Raw genomic sequence first — 26,580 nt, forward strand, 5'->3', positions numbered from 1 at the left:
GACTATGATCAATTCCGTACCGCTCAACAAGAGAAATAGAAGCTGTTGAGTTAGTTGATGACGTACTGAAAGTAGGTTGAAATGTTAATTAATTAATGAGAAATCAATCAGTAAAGCAGTGTCTGATACTGGAGAATGAGAAATTCAGGAAGCTATCAGCTGTTTGTCGACCACCTGCCATACCATCATCTACTTTTACTCTCCTACATGATGTACTGAAGATTGCGCGTTTCTCCGCAATCCTTTAATTCTCCAATAAAGAAAATCATCGAGAATAACTGAAGCAGTGGTAAAGGGAGAAGAGGTTGCTAGTTGTTGGAGCAGGTTGTTCTACCTTGTACCGCTGCAGGAGGGGTCAGTGTGGCAGTGTGTCTCCTTCGGTGAAGTTGTTCGTAGCGGTGGCAAGAGAAAACAGTTTAGTGGAGGTCTCCGACTCTTCCTTTCCAATCGCCGTTATTAAACTGTCGGATTTTGTTTAATTTGTAGCGGCGTTGGATAGCCGTCATGGTGGATATACGTAGTGGTTTGTGTAAAGAAACTTTGGTGATGTTTTGGGTGACTTTAATCCTCTTGGTGACATACGGAACGACTCAACAATTAAGAGGACATAGGACGGATCCAAGTGAGTTCAATGCACGTACTGTGTGCCCTAATTATAGCCATTGGTTGCTGTACAATAATATTTATTTAAGTAATAGCAATTATTATAATGTAGGACATACATGTTTATTTATTTATTTAATCCACTCAACAATATAATTACAGAGTAGAGAAAAGTGAAAATAACAGTAGTAATAGGCTACATATAATAATGACAATTTAAACTTAAATTTAAACAGTTACAGTCCAATACTACTCAACAAAAGATATCAAGCAAATATTACATGTAAATCTCGGTAAACAAAAACAAAAGTATTTACAGTCTGAAGAAAACTTAGATTATATTAAAGTAATAGAGCCAGTGATGAAATGCAAATAACTAGTCACAGATTAGTAGCAATAATACAATAACTGTTGAACTAGACCTACAGTTAAGTCAGCAATATTAACAGAATTAGGAGTGAGTTAGTAATGATAATTGATATGAAATAATTTAAGAAAAAGACCAAAAATACAATATGCAAATCAGTTAAGACCTATTTATTAGCAAAATACTTATGGAGTGTTTTGAACGCTACCGGTATTCATTTCTCTCAAGAGTGTGGCTCTATCCTGAAAGATGTCAATATTGCTCAGTTTATTATAGAAGGAACAGATTCTAAGAAGTGGAGAGTACTTATAATAACATGTCCTAGCATAGTTTATATTAAATGTTTTACTGGTCCTACAGTTCTCTCTTGGTACATGTATTGCTATCCTTGACAGTAGATGACTATTTATAGAACTTGTTAATAAATTATGGAGCCATTTTATATCAATATTATTTCTTCTGTGTTGCAAACTTTCAAAATTAAAGAGAGACAAAAGAGATGAGTACAAAATACTACTTTCATTATGTTATATTTTTCATATTAATAAGGGCAGTAGTATTATGTACTTAGAGTGTAGTTATTAAATTACATTTTGTATAAACCTAAACTTTCCGGTATAAGACGGAAGTTGCTTATATCAAGAAAATTAAGTATTCTAGCGCTGAAATTAGTTTATTAGTTCAGTTTTTGGTCATGTTACTTCCTGTGAGTGGTAAAGTAAACCACGTGACTGTCTGGGAGTCATTTATTGTTGCCAGCATTAAGTGTGTAATAGTGATATCCTTACTCTTTTTAGGCTACACAGTACAAATTTCTCGTATAGCTAAAAGCATTAATTTCTTTCTTATGGCTCAAGTGATTGCGTTTCCGATTACCTACAACGGACCGAGGTCGATTCCCGGCGGAGAACAAGAGATTTGTCTCTCTTCTATATAAACGTGATTTATTTCCTTTTTCTTTTATTTGTTATATGTTGTCTCTGGCGGTGAACTTGCGTTATTACGACCAATAAATCGATTCGGTAGTTGTAAATGTGTAATATTAGTTAAATGTGACTCTAAGATTGTTGGCAGAACGTGGAAGGATGCAATTCTTGAAATATAAGATGAAGATGTTTAATGATGAATTGCTGAAAAGAGTTGACAAATGATTAATTATAAAAGTTGAATCATATTATTTTCATTTACAGAGTTTGTGAGAACTTGAAGTAAACCAGTCGTTCTTTATAGCTTATCTGTTTGTATGTTTCGTAAATTGAATAACTTGGAAACAGATTCTGATCTATATTTACTGTTTGTTTTACTGTTGGCATTGGAGTACTAGAGGAAACGAGATAATGACTACATTCAGGTTCTGTGAAGAGAAAAATACTTTCAGTTCCTGGAAGTGTCTAGTCGCGGACTTTCACGGTTTTCGGTTCACTTCTGGTTTCTTTTAATGAAGTTTCATCGACTGCAGCTGTCATTTAGCTTTTGTGAGATATTTTATGTAGTAATGAACATCAAATAATGAATTATTCAGAGGGGTAAGTCATACTTATTTTTTAGATTAGCGGGTTGTGTCAGATTTTTGTACAGAAATTCAGATATTAGGAGAAATGTCGTACATCTGAATTCCCTAATGATTGGACAAATGAAAAGTACTCCGGGTCTGGATATTACAACGTTTAATTCACAGTGACTATTCATAGTCGATGACGTGGGATAAATAATGAATTGATAATCAGGGGAAAATTTGTATGTACGAATTAAATCAGCACTATTGTCTCTTCTTACACACTACCATACTTTCAGAACCTGCCACGGTTCAAACCACTGTACCTTAGCAACTGGCTGATTGAACCACGGTAGAGTCGGATACAAGCAATGTCGTGAATATGTCAGATGCGCAAGACTACATTTCAAGAACATGAAATTTAATTGTTAAGAAGCGTGGCAAGACACAAAAACAAATAAGAAAATAAACACAGATACAAAAAGAACTAAAAATAGTTTACGTAAATATAGAATAAAAGACGTATAGGTAACTACATATCTCATTTACAGTTAATACAAATTTCAAGGTTAAGTTGCTATAAACATTTGAAAAGAACTGCGAAACGTCCAATGAATGCAGGATTGAAGAAAAGTACATAAATACGTACAGATGGTGTCTGGTGTATGAAATATATTATTATTATTATTATTATTATTATTATTATTATTATTATTATTATTGTCGTGTTTCAATATAACCTCTTTTTATGTCTATTTTTAATACCTACTTAACTTATTTTCTTCCTCAGATTGTCATATTTTATATGCTTGCGTATGTAGGCCTATAGTGTATATATACCCACGTGAAAAGAATCCCTAATACTGAAACAAGTCTATTCATTATTTGAGATTTATCCCAGAACATTGACAAATTATAATTGTGATTAAAATAGACAATTTCGTATAATGTCACGAACTATTTTGTGTGTTATTACGTGCGACTCAGATCATAAACTTCTGTTAGGGAGTCTACATGTGCAATTCCACGCATGCGTCTTAGGGCCCATTCACAATGAAAATTAAACATAACCTAACATAGACACAGAAGTTTGCGGCCAGGCTACCAAATGGGATCATTCACAATGATTCACATAAACACTGACATTAACATTCCCGTTAGACGTTAACATGAAAGTTTGCGAACTCCAAACTTTCATGCTTATGCTTGGGTGATTTGCAAACAGAACACAATCGTGGAGCGCTGAAGTATACGACAGAATATGAGGAAATGGCGTCGTTGTTATGTTTCCATGGTTACCAAGTATCTTTTTGGTTATGTTTATGTCCCCATCATGAATGATGTGATTTTACCGTAACGTTTACATTAAACATTAGCAATAAATTACATCTCTACTTGTTTGAGAATGGTGGGTTGAGAATTTCTTACGAGATGTATTTTCAGTATAATAATTTCTTTTAGAATACGAGCCTATTGTTCGCAGATCTGGAAATCTTAATGAACTTCATGAACAATGCAATATTTATCCGTTAGATTAACAACTATCCATGACTAACACACATAATTTATGTAACCCTGAAGCACTCTACATTTCTTTTTCTCGGTTTATGGTTATGTTGAAAAAAAAAACATTATAGCTCAGTGTTCAAATACAAAATGCTATGAAGCAGAAATGATGGAAATATATTAAATGAGTAATAAAAAGACAATTATGTGGACACAGTAGGATTACTCCACTGTAGGTCATAAGAACCAGGAATGTTGCAAAGCAACTCTGCTACTGTATCTTGCCACACTTAAGAAATAACAACAATTCTAAGTAATGTTACATGCCGATATGTATCTAACGGTCATGGTGCAACTTTGAATATTTTAAATGTCTCTGGATGTTTATCAGTTATAAAAATTAAGTTTTACGTTGTCTTTGGCGTTAGCTGATTACGTTGTGGGAGGCATGTAACGTGCAGGTTTGTGGAAGATTGAAATTTCCTGAAAAAAAAAAGTGGGAGAAAAATCCTTGTTCTTACAAGAATAGGTTAAAATACCGAAAAAAAAAAAGAAGAGAGAGAAAAAAAGAAAGAGAATTTGTTACTTATGTACATAAAATATTAAACTGAAAAATTGCCAAAACGCAAAAGAATCAATTTGTTTTTTATGTCAATATACAGAACATCCCAACGCAGTTCGTTCTCCCACCGAGCGAACAAAACCCGTTCAAGGCTAACGACGTACGGCTGGCACAAACTGTATTATGATTCAAGTTTTATTCGTAATAAAATTGATGTTAAACATGATGTTCATATGGAATTAGCGAACACATTGTCGCTGTTGATATGTCCCAGCTCACAATTACTACCACAACTACGTATTACTGCTGTTATTATTATTATTATTATTATTATTATTATTATTATTATTATTACTACAAAATATATGATTATGTCTCGTGACCAGAATATTTTACGAAATGGAAATATAAACAGTGGAAATTTATTCTTTGAAGAGATGAAAATTCATATCTCTTGTAGCAACAGTAACAAATATAAATGATACTCGGGAGGAAATTAAACGCAGAATAAATATGGGAAATGCCTGTTATTATTCGGTTGAGAAGCTTTTATCATCCAGTCTGCTGTCAAAAAATCTTAAAGTTAGAATTTATAAAACAATTATATTATCGGTTGTTCTGTATAGTTGTCAAACTTGGACTCTCACTTTGAGAGAGGAATAGAGATTAAGGGTGTTTGAGAATAAGGTTCTTAGGTAAAGATTTGGGGCTAAGCGGGATGAAGTTACAGGAGAATGGAGGAAGTTACACAACGCAGAACTGCACGCATTGTATTCTTCACCTGACATAATTAGGAACATTAAATCCAGACGTTTGAGATGGGCAGGGCATGTAGCACATGTGGGCGAATCCAGAAATGCATATAGAGTGTTAGTTGGGAGGCCGGAGGAAAAAAGACCTTTGGGGAGACTGAGACGTAGATGGGAGGATAATATTAAAATGGATTTGAGGGAGGTGGGATATGATGGTAGAGACTGGATTAATCTTGCTCAGGGTAGGGACCGATGGCGGGCTTATGTGAGTGCGGCAATGAACCTATGGGTTCCTTAAAAGCCACAAGTATCATCATCATCATCATCATCCTTTGGGGACTGACTCTTAATGTCAATAAACATAATATTTATCATTGAAGATCAATGTTAATGAAAGAACTAGCGATTGGAAACGAGGAAATGAAGACATTGAATTGAAATACCTGCGATCAGTATTAGAGGATGATGGAACAAGGAGATTTTAAATAGAAAAGAGAGTGAGTGAAGAAATATTGGAATGCGAAATTCATTTCTATAGTGTAGAAACATTATGTACGTAGAAAAGAAAATGTTTATTTACTGCTCATTAGTAAAAAGTATATTACTACGTACGTACATAATATACGGCGTGCAACAGGGAGAGATAGAGAGCATACCCGCTAGCAGGTACGAGAGCACTATAGTACATTGCGTTTTCCGCGGGTAAGAGACGCTAGCCCCAGCGTGCTCTGTGCTGACGACCCCTATATTAGAGGCACGATTCTTATACAGTAGAACCCCGATTATCCGTCACCGTATTAACCGATTGGCGGATTATCCGACTATTTCTCGCCTTTTTTTCTTCAGAAATAAGTAACGTAACGTGTATGAAGTATTGTTTTGTACATCATATTAGTAGGTTCTACATATGTTCTAGCTAGAGAGTGTCATTACAAGCCTTTATCGTTACACAGTATTGTCTACGTACTGTTCGAATTGCCGTTCTACAGGGACATCATTTCATTTTTACTTGCATTTTTATTGTACCTGCATTTCTGAATGTACTTCACTCTCACCCCTTCACTAATGTCCTTGCTCCCGTCAGACACACAAACTTACGGCCGCTGTTGCATTCGAAGTCTTCAAGCACTGAAGTAAACACTGCAGTGTATAGTGTGTTTCATAAATATGATTGCGTTTTCTATAGAAGAAAGAACCTATATTAATAATATCGTACTAAAAAAATTATATTGAAGAAACGATAAATTCAATTTCAGAGAATATGCTTCAAAATGTTTTTAATAATATGCGTACTGAATTGAAGCCTGCATTGTAATGAACGGCAACCATTTTCAGCAACTTGTTTAAAAATTCAGATTAGCTTATTTTTAATTGAGGTGGCTAGAAGCAAAGGAATGCTAGTGACATTTGTAATAACATGAGTTAAGTGCATCCAGTGTAAGCAAAAGTACGGTATCTAAAATTTTAGTGGCAAAGGGATATTTTAATCGCATCACACATTACAATTTAAATAAAAAATTTCACCGATTTTACGAAAGCTTAAATATTTAAACCCCATTTTCTCAAAAGTAACTTAAGTGCACTTACAGCCCTTTACTTATGACCCCCTCAATTTAAATGTACTCTCTATATTGTATGTTAACATCAATAATTAATATGCTAAATAAAGTAGACATTACATAACGAACATAGCCGCCTGAAAAGTTGAGTTTTGAAAAAAAATGTTACTACTCTACTGTATTTTGATAAATTCCGTAAAATTGATGATCAAACTGAAAATCGTAATATCGTATTTCCCTACAACATAAATGGATACACTACTTTTCTCTCCTCCTATACCAAGTAAAATGATTTGTTTACATATTGCACTAGTAACGTCAAACTCCTGTAATGGAAGGGGGTAACAATGTTTCCGAGTATAGCCAGGTTAATGTTAAAAATGTTGGTAAAAATAAAATGATGTCCCTGTATAATATAACATTGTATATAAAATGACATGTCTTCCATGGGTGTTAACAGAAAACGTGTTGTGTTAAGTATCGAAAAAAAAAATGAAAATAATTGAATTGTTTAGAAAGAAAAACTGTGGCTCATCTTGCATCAGAATACGAGATTTAATATAAAAAAAACAAGGATAAAATGTAAACAAGTATGTAAATCTATAACATGAGACGTCTTTTATTCCTATCTTTCCTGAGACAGTCATTACAAAGGACTTCCTTGTGCCTTAAAAACCCGTCGTTGACAACCAGGCTTAAATTGGTGAACTTTTGATCCACTACCTAGCGAGTTAAATACAAGACCATGGAGGAAATTACACAATCTTCCACGATACGGATTATCCGATTTTTTCGATAAACCGTTCAATCCATCCCCTTCATTACCACGGATAATAGAGGTTCTACTGTATTTACTCTTATCATTAGAAAAAACTGATAAGGATTGATTTATCCATTTCCAATTAAAAAAAACGGACGGTTTCCTTGCAAATTAAATAAGAAACTAACAAGTATAGTTATTTGCCGTCATTATGAAGTCTGGCTAGCCTACTGCATTGACTAAGGGACGGAATGCTGCTATTCAGATCTGAGTTCGTGTGAGAGTTTTTTTTACGTGAGCCGGCGATGCGCTGTTACCAAAGTATGCAGATTTTCATCATAATTTTCTAGTTAACCGTGCACTTAATTACAAAATAATAGCTTTTTATTTATTTTAATGTGTTCTATTGTCCCCTTCAATGTGAACAGTTATATCATTCCTACCCTATACTTAGGCCTACGTAGTAACTATGTAATGTGGAAAGTGAAATGGGATTGAGAAGAAAAATATGAGGAAAAATGTGCTCATACAGTGACAAGTACAGTCTTAGAAAAACGTTTTGTCGCACAGACACTGAAGTCCCACATAGGAGGCAGTGCGCATGCCCAGAGAAGCTAGTATGCGCATTCGACACCTCGTAAACAACTTTGCTGCACCGGTCTTTAAGATTTTCCCTGGATTAGTTTTTTCTATAATATTAGGCTATTAGCCCTACATAATAACTAGTAAATAACTCATAACCAAAGCTCGGAACTTGGGGACTTGTGTGTCGTGTGCATGAGTAAGGTTACAGGTACAACGAACACAAAGCTCACGCTGTAAGTGCTCAGGGACAGTCGTGTGTACTAAGAAAGTGGTCACATCGAATGACAGGAAGACGGACGAGGAAACTGTGGCATGTCGAAGCCAATGACATTCAGAGAATTACAGGTAAACGGTCTGTTTGAGGAATTAGAAAATACGTGTTATTCGAATGGGTATTATAGAAGTTTGAAAATACATTTCTTAAATTTCAGGTACAGAATTTCGTGGAGGAATTCTGAGGAGATACATTATTTCTTCGAATGGAGAGTTTATATTTTGTAAGTTGTGCCACACACAAACTAGAGGCTGGAAACCGGCATTCATTGAAAAACATTGCAGTCCCTTAAATTGGTGGAATATTTGTCCATAGCCATGGATCAAGTAGCAGAGGAACCTACCGTAGAACAAATTGAAAACTATTTTTGAGAAAAATTTAGGATACACTTATCTTTCTCACATACGAGATCAGCTAGCATTTGCTGAAAATCAAACAGAAAACAGTGACAGTGAAAACATTCAGTATTTTAAATTTGCTCCCGTCACTTCATGTGACTAGGAAATAAGTTTTTCTCGTTTCATATCAGCGAAGAAGTTATGGATCCGAAAATCTTCGAATGTGCGTAGTCATACACTGTAATAAAATGTAGTAGTAGTAGTAGTAGTAATAATAATAATAATAATAATAATAATAATAATAATATATTTATTTATTTAATCTGGCAGAGCTAAGGCCAGTAGGCCTTCTCTTCCGCCCAGCCAGACTCTAATTCTAATTGAATACAATTGCTTACATAGTTATTACATTAATATAGACCATGAAACAACATGAAAGTAAATAATGAAAGTTGGATAAGTAATGTTAGTGTGACAATAATAAACATTGGTAAGAATTAGTTATAAGAATAATAATAATAACAATAATAATAATAATAATAGTAATAATAATAATAATAATAATAATAATAATAATAATAATAATACAGACGTGGACAAATTATTAGCAAAATTGAAGATTTGTATTACATACTTTTACAAAATATGATTCTTCAGTTTAGACTACAGTTGACAGTTTTGGTTATTTCGAAATTATTAGCAAAATTGAAGATTTGTATTGTATATTTCTTACAAAATTTGACTCTTAAATTTAGACTACTTTTGATATTTTTGGATATTTCCAAATTATTAGCAAAACTGAAGATTTTTGTTTTATATTTTTACAAAATTTGACTCTTCAATTTGGACTAAAGTTTACATTTTGGATATTTCCAAATTATTAGCAAAACTGAAGATTTTTATTTTATATTTTTACAAAATTTGACTCTTCAATTTAAACTGCAGTTGACATTTTTGCATATTTACAAATTATTAGCAAAATATGAAGATTTTTATTATATATTTTTACAAAATTTGACTCTTCAATTCAAACTACAGTTGACATTTTTGCCTATTTCTATCTATTGTAATGATAGAAATATGCAAAATTGTCAATTGTAGTCTAAATTGAAAAGTCAAATTTTGTAAACACAATTATCATAAAAATCGTCAATTTTGTTAATAATATGTCCACGTCTGTAAGATAATTTAGATATTTATCTGTGATATATATAACCATTCAACAAACTGAAATAGACCAGACAGTAAATTTGATATATTTCTCATGTTTATTTTTATTATATAGGCCTATGCTATAAAATTACGTGTTTCAACCTACCATAATACTATCAATATGCTGTTCCAGTCAGAAACCACTTTTATAGCAGACCTGACAGTACCTCCGTGCTGGAAGCGGGAGTTTGTTGACATTGAAGTCCGGTCGCTTAGCCACGTGCAAAGACACAAGTCCCCAAGTTCCGAGCTTTACTCATAACAGATACTTTCAGATCTGAAGATTAAAAAGCTTAAAATTTATACAGTATACAGCCTTCAAGAGAAGAGATCTAAAAAATCAATATTCATGCACGCACAGAAGAATTACAGCAACAATGCTCAATAATGATGATGATGATGATGATGATGATGATGATGATGATGATAATAATAATAATAATAATAATAATAATAATAATAATAATAGTACATGTTACGTTTTGGTATTCAGCGTGTAGGGTGACCAATTTCTGACCACAAAAATACGGGAGACTTTGTCACGATTAATTTTAGCACAATTTTTTTAGAGTGCGAAGCCAGGATTCACTGATGGAATAACTTTTAATATAAAACTATCACTTTAATTATAAACTTAACACAAATGTGATTTAGGTCGCAATATTCAGTACAATAATATATTAAAATATGCATGCTTCTCAGTATTAACATAGTCTAGTATATACAGTCACGAAGCTCAATACGTAGGGAATATGCATCTACAGATGGTTGCTAACCACTAGGATGGCTGCTATCGCCTCATCACAGACAATGCGAAATAGTACCTGCACAGTTTATTGTTCCTAGTACCCTCAACAACTCAAGCTTCGTGACTGTATATACTATACCTTGACCAAAACTACTTCCGACTTGACAGCTTATAGAGAAGGGGGAGCAGTGTTGTCATGTTGCCCATCTTTCGTGTAAGCGAGCGGGCTGCCGATAGAGTGCAGTAATGAACGGCTGACATGAACACATACATTTCTAACCAATTTGTTGAACACTAGGCATTAAAATTTGTGTACATTATTACTTTTATTAGCCAACAATAATAATAATAATAATAATAATAATAATAATAATAATAATAATAATAATAATAATAATAATCATTAGTAGTAGTAGTAGTAGTACCAGTAGTACCGGTATTCTTCAATGTAAATACCATTAGAAAAGTGTCGAAAGGACTGTAAACTGTAAAAACAATTTTAATTTAATACGAAGCCTCTACTTTTATGAGTGTCGGTATTCTTCAATGTAATATTGTTAGAAAGGCGTTGAAAAAATTGTAAACTGTAAAAATATTTATAATTAAAAATCTGCACAGCCTTTTTCTTTTCAAATATTGGTAACAGTGCTCTTGTTAATTTTAACACAAGCAACAGTTCTCATTACGACTTGCGCCAAAGGTAAAAGAGGCCCGCCATTATCTTTTCTCCCGTCAAAATACTCTCTTACATAACACACCATCTCTCGCGCTTGACTCTTTAACGGGGCACCTTGTCCAATATTCTTTATTCTCCGCCTACCTTTCCTTCCTTCCTTCCTTCCTTCCGACACTGCACAAGTCATCTATTTAAAAACTCTAGCAGAAACTAGAAAACACACACTCCACCAATGACAACGAAGATAATAGTGTAATATAATTTAAACACAATAATTATCGATACACTAAAACAATAATACAACTAAATAATATTTTTAATTCACACAAAGCACCCGTTAACCAGCCAACTCAGTCATTCCGGCCACTGTATTCACCACTAGGCCCTGGTATTCACGTGCAACTTGTAAACATAGACAAGGCAACACCGTCCCGTTACCATGGTTACACGTCTCTTGTGATTGGTTGATTTGAATGGTTGCCATGGTAACATGCTAAAGGCGCCATTTGTCAGGTCGGAAGTTGTTTTGGACAGACCATAGACTGTGGTATTAACTTAGGCCTATTTCTATTTGTCAACCGGATGTTGCGAGACGTATCTTGGTATGCAAAAAAAAAAACTCCTTACAATCGTAAATCGTATAGTTACACCAAAGATTACAGAAACATTGGAACAGAATTGTATTGTTGGTATCTATTAAGCTATCGATATATCGATATAATGTCAGATTTCTAAATATCTTTGGAGGGTTTATTATTATTATTATTATTATTATTATTATTACAGTGAAACATTAGCGATCATGACTGATGAAGAAAAATACGGGAGGGTTAGGAAATCAATACGGAAGATGTGAGGATCCAAAAAAAAAAAATTAGCACAAATATGGGAGTTTCCGGATAATAGAGGAGAGTTGGTCACTATCAGTTTGCGCAATGCCTTTTGATGTTGCTTCTGTATATTACTAATCGAACCGTTAAGCAAAGCAAACATATTACATTTTCTCCAAAAAAAAAAAAAAAATCATCGTCTTCCCATTCCGTACGAAACCTTCTCTTCCTGCTCGTAGACAGACGGTTGGGACAGCGACATATCGCTACTGCTTGGCTTCAGTACGTGAATGAGGTAGACAGCAAACTCCTCTTACCCGTTTGACACGATATCCGCTTTGGTTACCGCTACTCCAGAAGCTCTGCTGAAGGTAAAAAAGAACAGTGCACTAGCGTCTAATTGAGGAGTTGCGAGATTGACCCTTGACCTCGTATTTCGTGAATTTCCCTTAATATCCCCATGAAAATCCCAAGATACCATATCTCACTGACCTACTTTCAAATACTGTTACGATTTATTTCATCACATCACTTTCCGAAAGCTATAACTTATAATCAAGCCTAGGGACTTCAGCAGTTTAAAAACAGGTTAATGATACACAAAGTATATATTGCTAGTTGTGTTTGTAAAGAAACTTCCTTCGCCTAGTCCCGAAAGACTGCCCATTCGACTTCAGACTAGTGATCGGTTGTCTGATACTTGATAGCTAGCATTCCAAGAGTACAGGCGGGTACAAATCTACGTGCTCAATTACTATGCCGGAAGTTTCACTGAAAAAAGAGGATAAATTAAAGAAACTTGTGGAAGTATACGAAAGTAAGTGCTTTTGTACAGATAGCATTAATATCACATGTAACGCATGCCACACTGTAATAAAGGGCGAGAGCCTCAAATACATAGAACAGCATATCAAAACTCAGAGACATGAAGCTCATTTACAATTATTCATACGTAACGAGAAGGGAGCAAGCGCGCCTTCTGTTTCAAATTCTGATAGAAACAATGATTTTTTTCCGGGATTTGTGTGAAATGATGGTGAGCTCCAACATTCCTTTTAACAAGGTGGAAAACCCCCACTTCAAGAATTTTATAGAGAAGTATACGGGCAGAATTGCCCCGTCTGAAACAACTCTACGTAAAGAATATTTAATGTCATGTTACTTTGATTGTTTGTAGTAGATAATCCCTCAAAATGAAGATGAAAAAGTGTGTTGATGCAACAAAAGTTTAAAAACATTCTCAAGAAAAAACGTTGGATTTTCCAAACTTTGTGAAATTCGAAATAAAACAACACATCGAATACACAAAGCTTTAAACAGTATTGACAGTGATTGTGATAGTCAGTGGTGCATGGTTTAAGTTTGCCACCACCACATCATGTGATGTTGAAAGAACCTTTTCTCAGTTAAAAAATTGTTGTCAGAAAATAGAAGAAGCTTTTCATTTGATAATTTAAGAATTTATGTTGTGGTTCATTGCAACAAATCATATGATTCGTGTTTGTAAACAAAATATTATGAGGAATAACTACTGTAATTCCTAACATATGAATGTGTAAGATTTGTTTTTGCAATTAATATTATATTTCTGTACTGTTTTGCAGTTCACTTTGTCGAACGTAATGTAATCATTTTATTATTACGCCAAAGTTTGGGCGAGAAGTTATTTTTGTCGTAGTCTGTCCTGGAACACTCATGTATATATCGTATGCTCACTGTGTGTAAAGAGCGTCAGGGTTCAATAAACCTCCTTTCACACTTAACCTGTAAGCATTGTTTACCTGCTGAAGTCCCGGGCTTTGCTTACAACTCAAGTGCCGAGTACATCATATTTTCTGTATGTGAACAGTCAATGTTTTCGAACGAGTCTACATTTCCATAGCGTGACCTGGAGTCACTAAAGGGAACTATAATAGACTATCCCAGAGAGATTTGACCACTCCTTCCGTCACAGGAGGTGAAAATAATTACAGAGTAACTCTACTCATAAATCAAATCGGTATCTTCCCATTCAGGCTGGGCTGTCTAATACAAGAAGTTGTACAATTACCACACAATGTTATTTAGACGTGTTCTACAGTAATACAGTGGTTTTCCTACAGCCCATCCGTAAGTTCCTACCCTCCGTGTCTTCTTACGTCAACCGTCTAAAATCCACAATTCTTCGTATCTCATCCTTCCACTGTTCCTTACGTCTTCCCCGTCTTCTGTTGTCCTCTGCTTTCTACTCCGGCATCATTTTTTGATGAAAGAGTAATGGAACGGAGAAAATTTCTTTCCGGCGCCGGGATTTGAACCCGGGTTTTCAGCTCTACGTGCTGATGCTTTATCCACTAAGCCACACCGGATACAACCCCGGCGTCGGATAGAATCGTCTCGGATTAAGCTCCAACTCTTGGGTTCCCTTTCCCGGAGCCGGAAAGAAATTTTCTCCGTTCCATTACTCTTTCATAGTATGATGACGCAGAATATCTGCATGGAAATATCATATGTACTTCGGTACATTAAAATAATATATATCATTTTTTGGTCTATCACTTGCCAATGGCTATCCTCTTCACATTTCTAAACTAATTTAAACTTCTATCGAATATGAATGAGGTCTCGTCCACCTCATTGCATATTACATGACTAGTGTGAACTAGTCAGTTTTTCTGAAAACTATTGTTGAATATGGCCATAAAGTCATTTAATATGCGCTCCTGTATATAGTCCGGATCAGCTTACTTAATACCTTAAGGGTGAAACCTAACCATTTTTCCACTATTACTAAATATGCTAGTGGATTATAGTGATTTTCTAGCACTCAAGTTGAATTTTCTTTTACAAACTTCATTTCGAATTTCGGGTACTGACAAATACTACAACTGGCAGTTATTTTCTAACTGTTATGTTGGCAGCACTGATTTCGGTTTACAGTAAAGGAAACTGATGAAAATGCAAGTAAGTAAATACATTTTTAGGTTAGGTGTCATGAATGAATCGTAAACTCAAGGCAATAAATTTCACGTTGCCTGATAAAATAAATTATAATATTAGATGATACAAATCCTAATTACTATCATAATATGCAAGAAGTTCAGGAAGAAAATATAGTATTTCATAAATACATTATTGAACCATTTAGGAAACATCTGACAACATGAAGATGAGATGTGGTAACTAAGAAGATATTGTTATTGTTAACACTATATTATTATTATTATTATTATTACTATTACTATTATTATTATTATTATTATTATTATTATTATTATTATTATTATTTCAGTACGAAGCATTGTGATTCTTCCCTCTTCGGTGATATCTGGTATTAGTTGACAACACTGAAGAGACGGCAAAATGAGTCTTTTAGGAATTGCTCTTACGTGATCCTCACTATATATATATATATATATGACGTGTATCGTCTTAAATGCAGGTAGTAAGGCCGTAACATAACACTACGAGAGGAGTTCGGCCGGCGTCGTGGATCGTGTCCCGGCATGGCTCAGTTGGTTAAGAGCACTCAGCGCGCACAGCTGAGAGGTCCTGGGTTCGATTCCCGGTGCCGGTACGAATTTTTCTCGTACTTAATGGTAATAATTTAAACTTCTTTCTTCTATAACTTCTCTCTCTCTCTTTTTTTTTTAATCCATGATTTCTCTAACTTTGTATTTCTAACTTTATCCCTTCTTAAATTTCGAGACTTTCTCCTAATAACTTATTTTTGTTTGTCTTGTACAGGGACGGCACCGCGTACCCATTGCACATTTCAGCGAGTGTTGACGACCACTGCTTTAATACTTATCAATGAAAGAGTATTAATATTTAGGGGAAAATTATTGTTTTGTGAGAAAAGTATTCATTAGGGACTAATATGGAATTAGATTTTTTTTGTTCTACTCTATTCAAGTAGTAAGCACAGTTATATTCCTTTCATTCTGTATGCTAATGTTTCCAGTTATGTTAAAGAGTACACCTACTCATTCTTACAGACTTGTGGATCTTAACGGCGCGTGAATTTTTATGTTCTATTTCGAAAACTTTTGATTTACGGGTAAAATCCTTTTGTACACATCACAGCCTAAATGTTATATATAGTTGAGACAGGGAAATCAAAACTCCCTAACTCCAATAAACCAAATTTTACAAGAGAAAGAAGAAACTTATTATTTCTCTTACTAACTTTATATATTATACATTTATCTATTAATATTGTGTAACATTACATTCTTTATTAATTAAATACTTAAAAACCTAAATTTTTACATTATCTTACACTACAATTTGAAATAAACACTGCTGGAGTTAGTGGTTTTCTGACTTCCACAGTGTATGAATTAAGGAAAGTGAATAAATATGAGCCATGTGAAGAAAAAAAGATAAGTATATCACAATTCCCTAATGAAACATTGGAATACACGATAAAAGGAAGTTTATTATTAAGATTAACATTGCTACATTTTTTTAACATTTCAAATATATGAGACAGAAAATCACAAATTATCATAAAGCACATCAAAATACACAACTAAAACCACAAACAATATTAAGATGTTAACACAGTCTCATTCATGTCACAGATTCTGTTTTTTCTCTCACTCTCATGTTCTTCCCGTGCATCTAGATTCTAGATTATTACTATCCGCAAACAGAGTTTGGTAATTCATCCTACTTTCCTCAGAAATAAACTGCATTAAATTTTGCAAATCCTTTTGCTTTCTTCTTTCAATGGCAATGCTGAATTGTAATTTAGTTGACTGGGGAATGATGCATCTGTATTGGGTTTCTGGAAGTTAATCGACTCGATATTGTGCCTTTAATAGTCTTACTTACATGGATTTCATAGATTTTTGTGGCATTCTGAATACCGTATCGTATCACTTTACTCAGCTGGTTGAGCGATAGTGTTGCCACCTACCGGGAAATTAAGCTAGGAATGCAAAAACTCTCTTATTCCATGGAGTAAGTGGAGTTCTGACTTCCACGAGTTTTAAAACAGCCCCCAGAATGCAGATGAATGTCGATATTAGCGTATTCTTGCCTTCCACGCATGCGGGACAAACTAAAAAGCACCATCCAGCCCATAAATCAATTTTGTCTAAAATTGGAGTTAGTGGGATTTTGATCTCCCTGTCTCAGTTATTTTTCTTCTCTTGTGGTCGGACACGGTCCCGTGCCCTAAATTTTAACCTCATTACACTTTCCTCATAACGCAGTTAGCCTACTCCATAATATAGTCTACTATTGCAATATTAGAGTTGGCGTCGTTGCTTGACTCATCATCAGATGCATCACAACGAGGTGATCTGATCTACTCCTTGACAGACCTGTTTGGCAGGAATTCGTAATCAACATGAAGACGAATTGGAAGACCACCTTGAGCTTCACAATTCAGTCACCTTGACACGGGGTCTAGTAAGCGACTGTAGGCCGTGTGACCGTTATAAATATGGCGGTACTTGCCTCATGTTGGTATTCGAGGCCGTAGAAATCTATAACAGAAAGTTAAGAATTATGATTGCAGCTTGTAATTAATTCTGAACGTAGAATGTTTAATATGTTTTATAAAGAGGCCAATACAGTGATCTTGGAATAAATTTCAACCAAGATAAATTCCAAATAACTAATGATGCAAAACGCCTTAAGGTGCATCTACACGGTTCAACTTTTCTTTCAACTTCACGCATTCAAGCAATCCATTCAAAACGGCGTACCATATGGACACAAAATCTTCATGCATCTTAATTGCACGTGCGTTTTAAACTTGATTCTTTCAATATTCTTTCCAGATTGCACGCATACGTGATTGGAATATTGAACTGTGTAGATGCAGCTTTAGTTCCGTTACACACTACAGCGAGAATGCGTTTGTCGAGCTATAAAAAATGCTTTCGTGTAGCACTGATTGCAACGGTCGAAATAAGGCACAGCTGACATTGGTCCTGCTCCCACAGGTAACTTAACCTATAATTGTAGCCTATAAAATTTGAATTTTGTGAATGAAATTAAACAATTAATAGAAAGTCAGATCTTCAAATTTATGTAACATCATTGCATATCAAACCCAAAGATCTTGCATACTAATAATGTCTTTGATCAAACTGCCTTCCGTATGGTGCAATAAAATTCGTGTTTTTAATTAGGTCTATCTATATACAGAGATGGCTTCACTGTGTAGCAACATGTCTCGCTGTGAATACATAAGCATTGGTATATAGCTGTCCCCACTGTTACTATTAAATTAAATTATGATTTCAGCAGATAATGAAAATGTATTTATATTATAATAATAAGAGAAAAGTGCAGTACATGTAATTAAAATTGTTAAACCTGTATTTCACTTTTCGCAATTGGTATTACTGAATAATAACATCGAATTTCTTTATTGCAGTAATCGATATTCATCTACGAGTATTTCAACTTCACAATGTCTGAATAGGTTAAGTATTCGTTAATATACAATTATTAACATTTTGTGATCGAATTTTAGGGATATATTATTTATATTTTTATTTTATTCACGAAATAGTCCTAATAAATGCCACTCGAGGTCTGAGATTTCCCAGATAAATCTCAGACCTTTCGTGACATTACTACAGATAAACATATAGGTATTTAACGTAGCCGTATATTTTTGAAAAATTGTTAAAAATAATATACTTGAAATATACAATATTTATAAAATAACTTAAATTCCTTTTTTTTTTTTTTTTTTTTTTTTTTTTTTTTTTTTTTTTTTTTTTTTTTTGTGAAGTCAGAAAACGGAAGTTAGTCTTTTCATTTGAGAGTCTATTATTCTATTACGTAAATGATTTCATTTTGATGTGCTTTTAAATAATAGCTATTATAATTATTATAAAAATAAACTAGGCCTATAAACGATATCATTTACGGTATATATAAAAGGGACGGAATTTTTGCGAAGCGCTTACAATGTGTAATGAAAAAGAATGAGTGAAGTCCGTGACTATAATCTTTTTAATTAAATCGTATCATGATCTATGTAGACAATTAATTTTACATATTATTAAGAAGTCTATCATTTTTAAGACATTCAGAACATATGCATAGACCACAGTATAAAGAAGATACAGTAGAGACAACTCTTGTCGGCACCTTTGATGATGTTGGTACTAAAATCAAGCTTAGGGAGGTCTAGTTCTCAATGAATCCAACCATGTCGCTAGTATCGGCAGCGCTAACAGCTGATTTTAGCGATCAGCTGTTCAGACATGCTAAACTTTCAGATGAAACTTTGTATTAACTGTTGTAATTATTCCTTTGTTCTGTAGTGATATTTGTGTCTTATTATGTAGGTCTAATGAAAATTCACTTTTTCTTTTCAAAATACATATAAAATTGCAGTGTTTATGATTGAAGTAAAACATAGGCCTACTATTAACAAAGTGCTTACCGTTTTATTCTGTTTCTTCATAACCATTGCATTTCTTTCCATATAACGTTATTAGCAGGGAAAGGATTTATATGTAAATACATATTTACTTATAAAGCTAATATAATTTATATTTTGCATTATCTTTATGTTTCACAATGTGTAGGGTTGAAAAATCCTACTTTTATTTTCCATATTTTTCCATATTTTAGAGTTTAGTACATATTTTCGTTAATTTCCATATATTTTCCATATTTCATATAAAACAGTCCATATTATATTAGGTTTAACAATAAAACAAAACAAAATTCCATTAACTTTTAAAAATACATTTCAACAATAGAGATTTAAACACATGTTCAGTAATCCCTTTAACATCAGAGTTATTTGAAAATTAGCAGTCCTATCAACAATGGGAAAGTAAGTTACAAAACTGTATTAATTTAATTTAAAATTTTTAACAGACTTCAGTTGTGCAGCTCAACAGTTAAATGCCAGTCAGAGTACACATAGGTTCAGTTTTGTAAATCATACTATAAAGACGGTAAATATGCCAAAAGTACGTCATTCAGTCAATTTAAAATCAAAACTAACAAGTTACATTTCAGAATTTAAAGAAGATGGTTTATCAACTGACAATAAAATATTATTTTGTAATTTGTGTCAGTGTGCAGTATCATCTACACAAAAGTTCCTGGTGCAACAACACATTACAACTAGTAAACATCAGGCCAACAAACAACTAAATTCCAAGCAGAGACAATTGTTTTTAACACAACCAACAACATCGAATGTAAGATCTGAGTTTAACATCGACCTGTGCCGTTCTCTCATCTCTGCTGATATTCCTCTCTACAAACTAAAGAATAAGGTCTTCAGGGAATTCCTTGAAAAATATACTCAACATACAATCCCGGATGAGTCAACACTTAGGAAGACGTATGCTCCATCCATCTACGATGAGACAATACAGAAGATAAGAGATGAAATTAAAGATAGTTCAATTTGGGTTTCCATTGATGAGACTCCCGACAAAGAAGGTAGACTTGTTGGTAATGTAGTTATCGGTTTGTTAAGTGAACAATATTCTGAACGAATTCTTTTACATTGTGATGTTCTAGAAAAGTGCAATAACAAAACTATAGTTAAACTGTTCAACGAAGCTATGGGTATCCTGTGGCCAAAGGGTATTATGTACGATAATGTATTATTCTTTATTAGCGATGCTGCCCCTTATATGGTCAAAGCTGGACAAGCATTATCTGTTGTATATCCTAAATTGACTCATTTTACTTGTGTGGCGCATGCATTTCATCGTGTGGCAGAAGTGGTCAGAGACAATTTCCCTAAAGTAGATTTGTTGATTTCATCAGTGAAAAAAGTATTTCTCAAAGCTCCCAGTAGAGTTAACGTGTTGAAAGAAATGTACCCTGAAATTCCATTGCCACCAAAGCCAATTTTAACTAGATGGGGTACATGGCTAGAAGCAGTTGAATATTATGCCGAACATATAGACTCTATTAACAATGTTCTCCTTGCATTGGACTCTGAAGATGCAGTCTCAATTGATACTGCGAAAACAGTTACCTGTGACATAAGTGTGAAGAATGACTTAGCTCACATTCAGCATACATTTTCATGCATCATAAAAACGCTCAAAAGTCTCCAAAATAGGCACCTTTCACTATCTGAAAGTTTTGAAATTATAAATAGTACTGTGGAACAACTGAATCGTGGTAGAGGTAAAGTTGCAGATGCAGTAAGAGCTAAGGTGGACACTGTACTTTCAAAAAACCCTGGATATGAAGAACTACAAAAGGTTGTTGCTGTGATGAGTGGTGAATCAACAGTGAAGATTAACTTGGACTTATCCCCAGCAGACATTGTGAAATTGAATTATGTACCAGTTACTTCTTGTGACGTCGAACGCTCTTTTAGTCAGTATAAATCTATCCTCAGAGACAATAGAAGAAGATTCACTTTTCAGCACTTGAAAGAAATGTTTGTAACCTATTGTTATGGTAACAGACAATAAAAATTGTGTTTTGTTGAAACTACATTGGAAGATAAGGTACGTCCATTATATTTTTTGTTTAGTTTGATTAAAATGTACCAATATTTAACGTACATAGTCATTTTTTTATAATTTTAAGTCCATATTTAATTCCATATTTTGGTAAAAATCCATATTTAATTCCATATTTTGGTAAAAATAACTACATATATATTTACATATTTCATATATTTTTAGTCCATATAAATCCGTTCCCTGGTTATTAGCTAGTCAACAAAATTTTTTTATATCCATTGTTGACGTAACTTCATCGAAACGAATGTCATGATCTATGTAGCTAATGATTGAGTATTACGTTACCAACATAAGCATCTTTAAAATTAGCGTCAATTAGTGAATATTTTCATGATGATTGCATACGGAAGTAATAATTATTATTATTATATTGCCATTCCTTTGCCTCATGTCTTTCAAATTGTTAAAAGATGAGTAATAAATCTTTTCAGTTAATATTAAATTATGCCCTGTCGTAGATGGAGATCCATCTGGTGGAGGTTCCAGATAATACACCCGGTTTCGTGACATGCGCACTCAGAATTTGTTCCCACGAAATGGGCTAGTTGACCTTACTGTAGCTTCTTTATACTGTTATAGACGTGTAACTCATTATGTCAAAATCACTTACAATCGTTTTATTAACAATTGTTTACACCAATCTTTCTTTCCTCAATGAATGCTGATCGGTGAAATGGAAGCTTTCTGCGATGTGGTTCGTAATTTTCCTTCTTGAAAATGTTAACTCTGTGTTTCAAGTTGTTAACAGCCAGCCGACTCTAAAATTTATGAACGCACATTCCAGAAGCTCTAATTTCCAGTACAGCCAATGCAATTAAATGTATTCGTGAACACAATGTGGTTTGTAGTACTGGAATTAGTGGTCAAAATACTATTTAAAACAATCATCACTTTAAAACCCCCTATGTATAGGGATTGAAAGCGATTTGACGCGACAGGGCAAATGGAGGACTATTCGAAATAATTTCGAACTCAGTTCTGTTTCCTGCCCGAGAAACAGCAATGCGGTGTCCAACAATGTTCAGTATTGCCACCTTAACGAGGTCTGATGCGATCTGATGTTTGTATTACAATAAAAAAAGTTTATTGCGCTGTTTTGTTTTTAAAATACTAGTGTCTTGTGCTGCAAATGCTGCAAACTAAGTTCATTAGACGTTCAAATAAACATTTTTCAGATTTATTTTCAATGAAGAATACCAGACATTCTGAAAGTTATTTGCTTCCATAATAATGAAAGATACTCTCTCTCGAGCCAATACTGAAGAGAACCACGCATATAAATATCTACACCACACCGCCATTATATATATGAAAAAGACCCAACCCCACTTGATTAATAACTATAAAAATATTTGATTTTTAATAATATTATTATCTTACGTAACTTTTATAGCTTTCAGTAACATATACTATATAGCCGCCACTCAGTAAAATATAGAAATCAAAATCTAATTTAAGTTATTCTCTACATCTACTTACATAACCCCAAAACGTTTCACTTTCATATCATCAATATGTATAATTAATGAAAAATAGTCGCATCATGGCATTAACTACAATAATATTTCATTTCTAATGGCAATAATGTCATCAAACCACCTCAAGTTTTGTAGTTTTTAATATCCAATACACAGCTGTACCCAGAAAATTATGCACCACAGAATCGAACCTGTAAATTATTTTTAGTAAGTTAAGTTTTTATTAACCAATTTAATTTGAGCTCTAAATATGTCAGCATTCTTTCAGATCATGGCCTTCGTGTAATATTGTTTACTGTAGTGTGTGTTTTGTTTTATTCTAAAATGCAATTAGCTAGTTCTCAAAACTGACGACAGATGGATTTTGGAAAATAGGAAAATTATGTTGAAAAATTGACATTTCACTGAAAACTACTATTTTTCTGAAAAACTTTGAGTTCCAAGCTTCAAAATGAGGGGTCATTTATTAAAATCCGTTCAACCGTTTTCCCGTAATTTCCATTACCAGTATAGGCCTATATAAACTGATATTTTCTGTAGTTGACGTATAATTGTGTTTTATTCGTTTCTCAGCACAATGCTCTATCGATACAGGAGAAAGCAATGTTTACCTATTTACGAGTGTAACACGAGGAGCAAATCCCCTGCAATCGGCAAGGATCATGTTTTGTTAGTGCACGAAAGTCAAGAAATATTATGAACAGGAAAACTGCGATCTTACGGAAATGGGCACGTAAGAGTTGTCAATTCTTTATAAAATGTGAATCTGATACAACGTTAATACAAATTAATTTTATTTTCTAGAATATATCTATGTATAAAATACAATAAGAAATAGAAAGATAAATAAATAAATAATAAGTAGGCCTACGTAAATAAATAATACATGAATGACTAAATAATAATTAATAAGTCAATAAATATTACCTTAAACTCTCCAGCAATATTCTTAATATTTGTTCCAATTTCTAGGCGTTGAATAATATTTACTTTGTCAGAAATACTCAGACGTGAACGTGTTTGTGACATGATGCCTTACCGGTAAGTGGGGGCTTGAATTCGCGTCACAACAACAGACCACGCTGTACCGCTTTCCTTAGACTCAAACGCATTATCTAAATCGACGAAGTAATGTATAGGCATTTTCTCATTTGAGTCTCTGCGGTCTTTTCGAATATTGATTATTTCTGAGTTTATTGGTGATTAGGTTATGGTATACCTCGCCCATTAACTTCTAAATATTGGGGTAGCGTACTGGGCAGGAAAAAATTGAAGACATTATTACAAAAACAATATCAATTTCTCAGCATCAAGCACACCCAATAAATTTACTTTTATGGAACTTACAATTAATTAAATTTCAATTTTTTAATTAATTACATTTACAACGAATGCACTTGTGAAAATTGCTATTTGTCAGGATAACAATAAGAAATAAAAGTATAACACATGTCAGCTATTTCCATTCAACTGGTGTTTTATCCTTGTGTCTATTGCACTTGACATAAGCCGTTTTTGGAGTCTATAAATATTTAAAATAATAGCAAATGTGTCCTTAACTCAAGTTCATTAAAATGACTAGGGCTTTTTTGTAATGATGTCTTCAATTGCGACAGACTGCTATGATACAGGGATACAAAAATTGATCCCATGGTATGACAAATGTCTCAATTCCGATAGGAAATATGTTGAAAAATAACTCAACAATTGCTGTATATGCTCCAATAAATCTTTAAATGAAATTGTGTTTTCTTTCTGTAAACGGTCCCAGGGAAATTTATTTTCTGGTCGGCCCTTGTAATTGCGCTCAAGTGGCCAAAATTTGTATAAACACTTGTTTTGACATTATCAACGTGATGGAAGAAAAACAAAATAACTCTTTTATCTGCCCCCATTAGAATGTTTGCTTGTGAGCTGCTACATTTATGTACGCAAGTGTGGCAACAATGCAGAAGCTCTTATTGATGAGTCTACCGCTATTGTAGACTTAAGACAAGGGCGTGATAAATGATACTTGCAATGAAGTACTAGGAATGCAAGCTATGCCATTAAACTAACTGCGAAAGTGTGCAAACTTTGTGAAGGAGCTTTGTATAGCTGCGATATAGGCCTGCAGGTCGAATTGCAAATTCTGCACACAAGTTTAATCTCAGATTTGTTGGGCGATATGCGGGGAAACTTTCTTCGTGTCCACATGCCTGGATACCATCCCATTCATCATTATCATATCCGTGGACCACTTCTGGGGACGTGGACGAGACCAGACGCTTGCAGCGACGCCTGGCGGACGCCACAGCAACGAACTTAAAGATGTTATCACGTAGGGTGAATATCAAGTGTGGCTATCCAGTGCTGACATCTTTGTGATTTAATGCTCGAGCTGTTAATTAAACAGATACTGTTACAGACTTGTCAACAATGGAGGTTAGTATTTATTACCAAATCAACTTCAGGCAAATATCACAGTTCCCTAGGCCTAGAGATCGATTTATTAATAGGCCACGGAAATTCATGCACTAAAAAACCTGAAAATATGCTGTAAAACTGTTGGAATATGCGCTAAAAATTGGAATATATGCAGTAAAAAATACACTTCAGAGGTTTATTTGGTTTAATAATATTTACTGAATGAAAATAATAATTTAAAGAAATAATAATCGTTAAACCATCATCATTTTCATTAAATCTATTTTTTTTGTAAATGCATTAATTACACATCTACAGTATATATAATTTGAACTGGTAATGGAAATTACGGGAAAACGGCTGAACGGATTTTAATAAATGACCCCTCATTTTGGAGCTTGGCAGCCAAGGATTTTCAGAAAAATAGTAACTTTCAGTGAAGCGTTAGTTTTCCTACATAATTTTTCTATTTTCCAAAATCCATTTCTCGTCAGCTTTGAGAACTAATTGCATTTCAGCAGTCGGCCGTGATTACAGAATAAAACAAAACACACACTACAATAAACAATAGGCTATTACACGAAGGCCATGACCTGCAGGATTGCTGACGTATTTAGAGTTCAAATTCAATTGGTTATTAAAAACTTCAAGACCTGGTAATAGTAATTTGCGTTACAAGAGCGGTATGTTGACGTTTTCATGTTCGAGGAAAAGATTGAAAAAGCGAAACGTAGTTGAGCTTTTTTAATTTCCGAGAACATGAAAACAAACATACCGCTCGTGTATCGTACATTATTTTGTGCGAAGATCGTTTATTACATACCTGAAAGAGGAATTTATAATTAGTTGCAATGAAATCTCCATCTTGGTTTCTGTTCAATGACGGCAACTTTGGAAAACAAATATATCTATCTTCAACATTGTTGCTATAAAATGTTTTCTGTGTTTACTATATTCCAACA

At 33.8% G+C, this 26,580-nt stretch overlaps 1 protein-coding gene across 3 annotated transcripts in view; it reads left to right on the plus strand.

Annotated features, from left to right (window-relative positions):
• Positions 1–338: 338 nt before the first annotated feature.
• LOC138703834 (C-type lectin mannose-binding isoform-like) overlaps positions 339–26,580 on the plus strand; it is a 653,858-nt gene continuing 627,616 nt past the window's right edge. Inside the window, exon 1 of one of the 3 annotated variants that reach the window (XM_069832047.1) lies at positions 339–622. In XM_069832047.1, coding sequence (XP_069688148.1) covers positions 505–622 — 118 coding nt within the window. In that variant the 5' untranslated portion in view covers positions 339–504. The remainder of the gene's footprint in view (positions 623–26,580) is intronic. The other 2 variants (XM_069832050.1, XM_069832048.1) reach the window with 2 other exon arrangements.

This window comes from Periplaneta americana, chromosome 7 (genome assembly GCF_040183065.1).
Source record: "Periplaneta americana isolate PAMFEO1 chromosome 7, P.americana_PAMFEO1_priV1, whole genome shotgun sequence".
NCBI lineage: Eukaryota > Metazoa > Arthropoda > Insecta > Blattodea > Blattidae > Periplaneta > Periplaneta americana.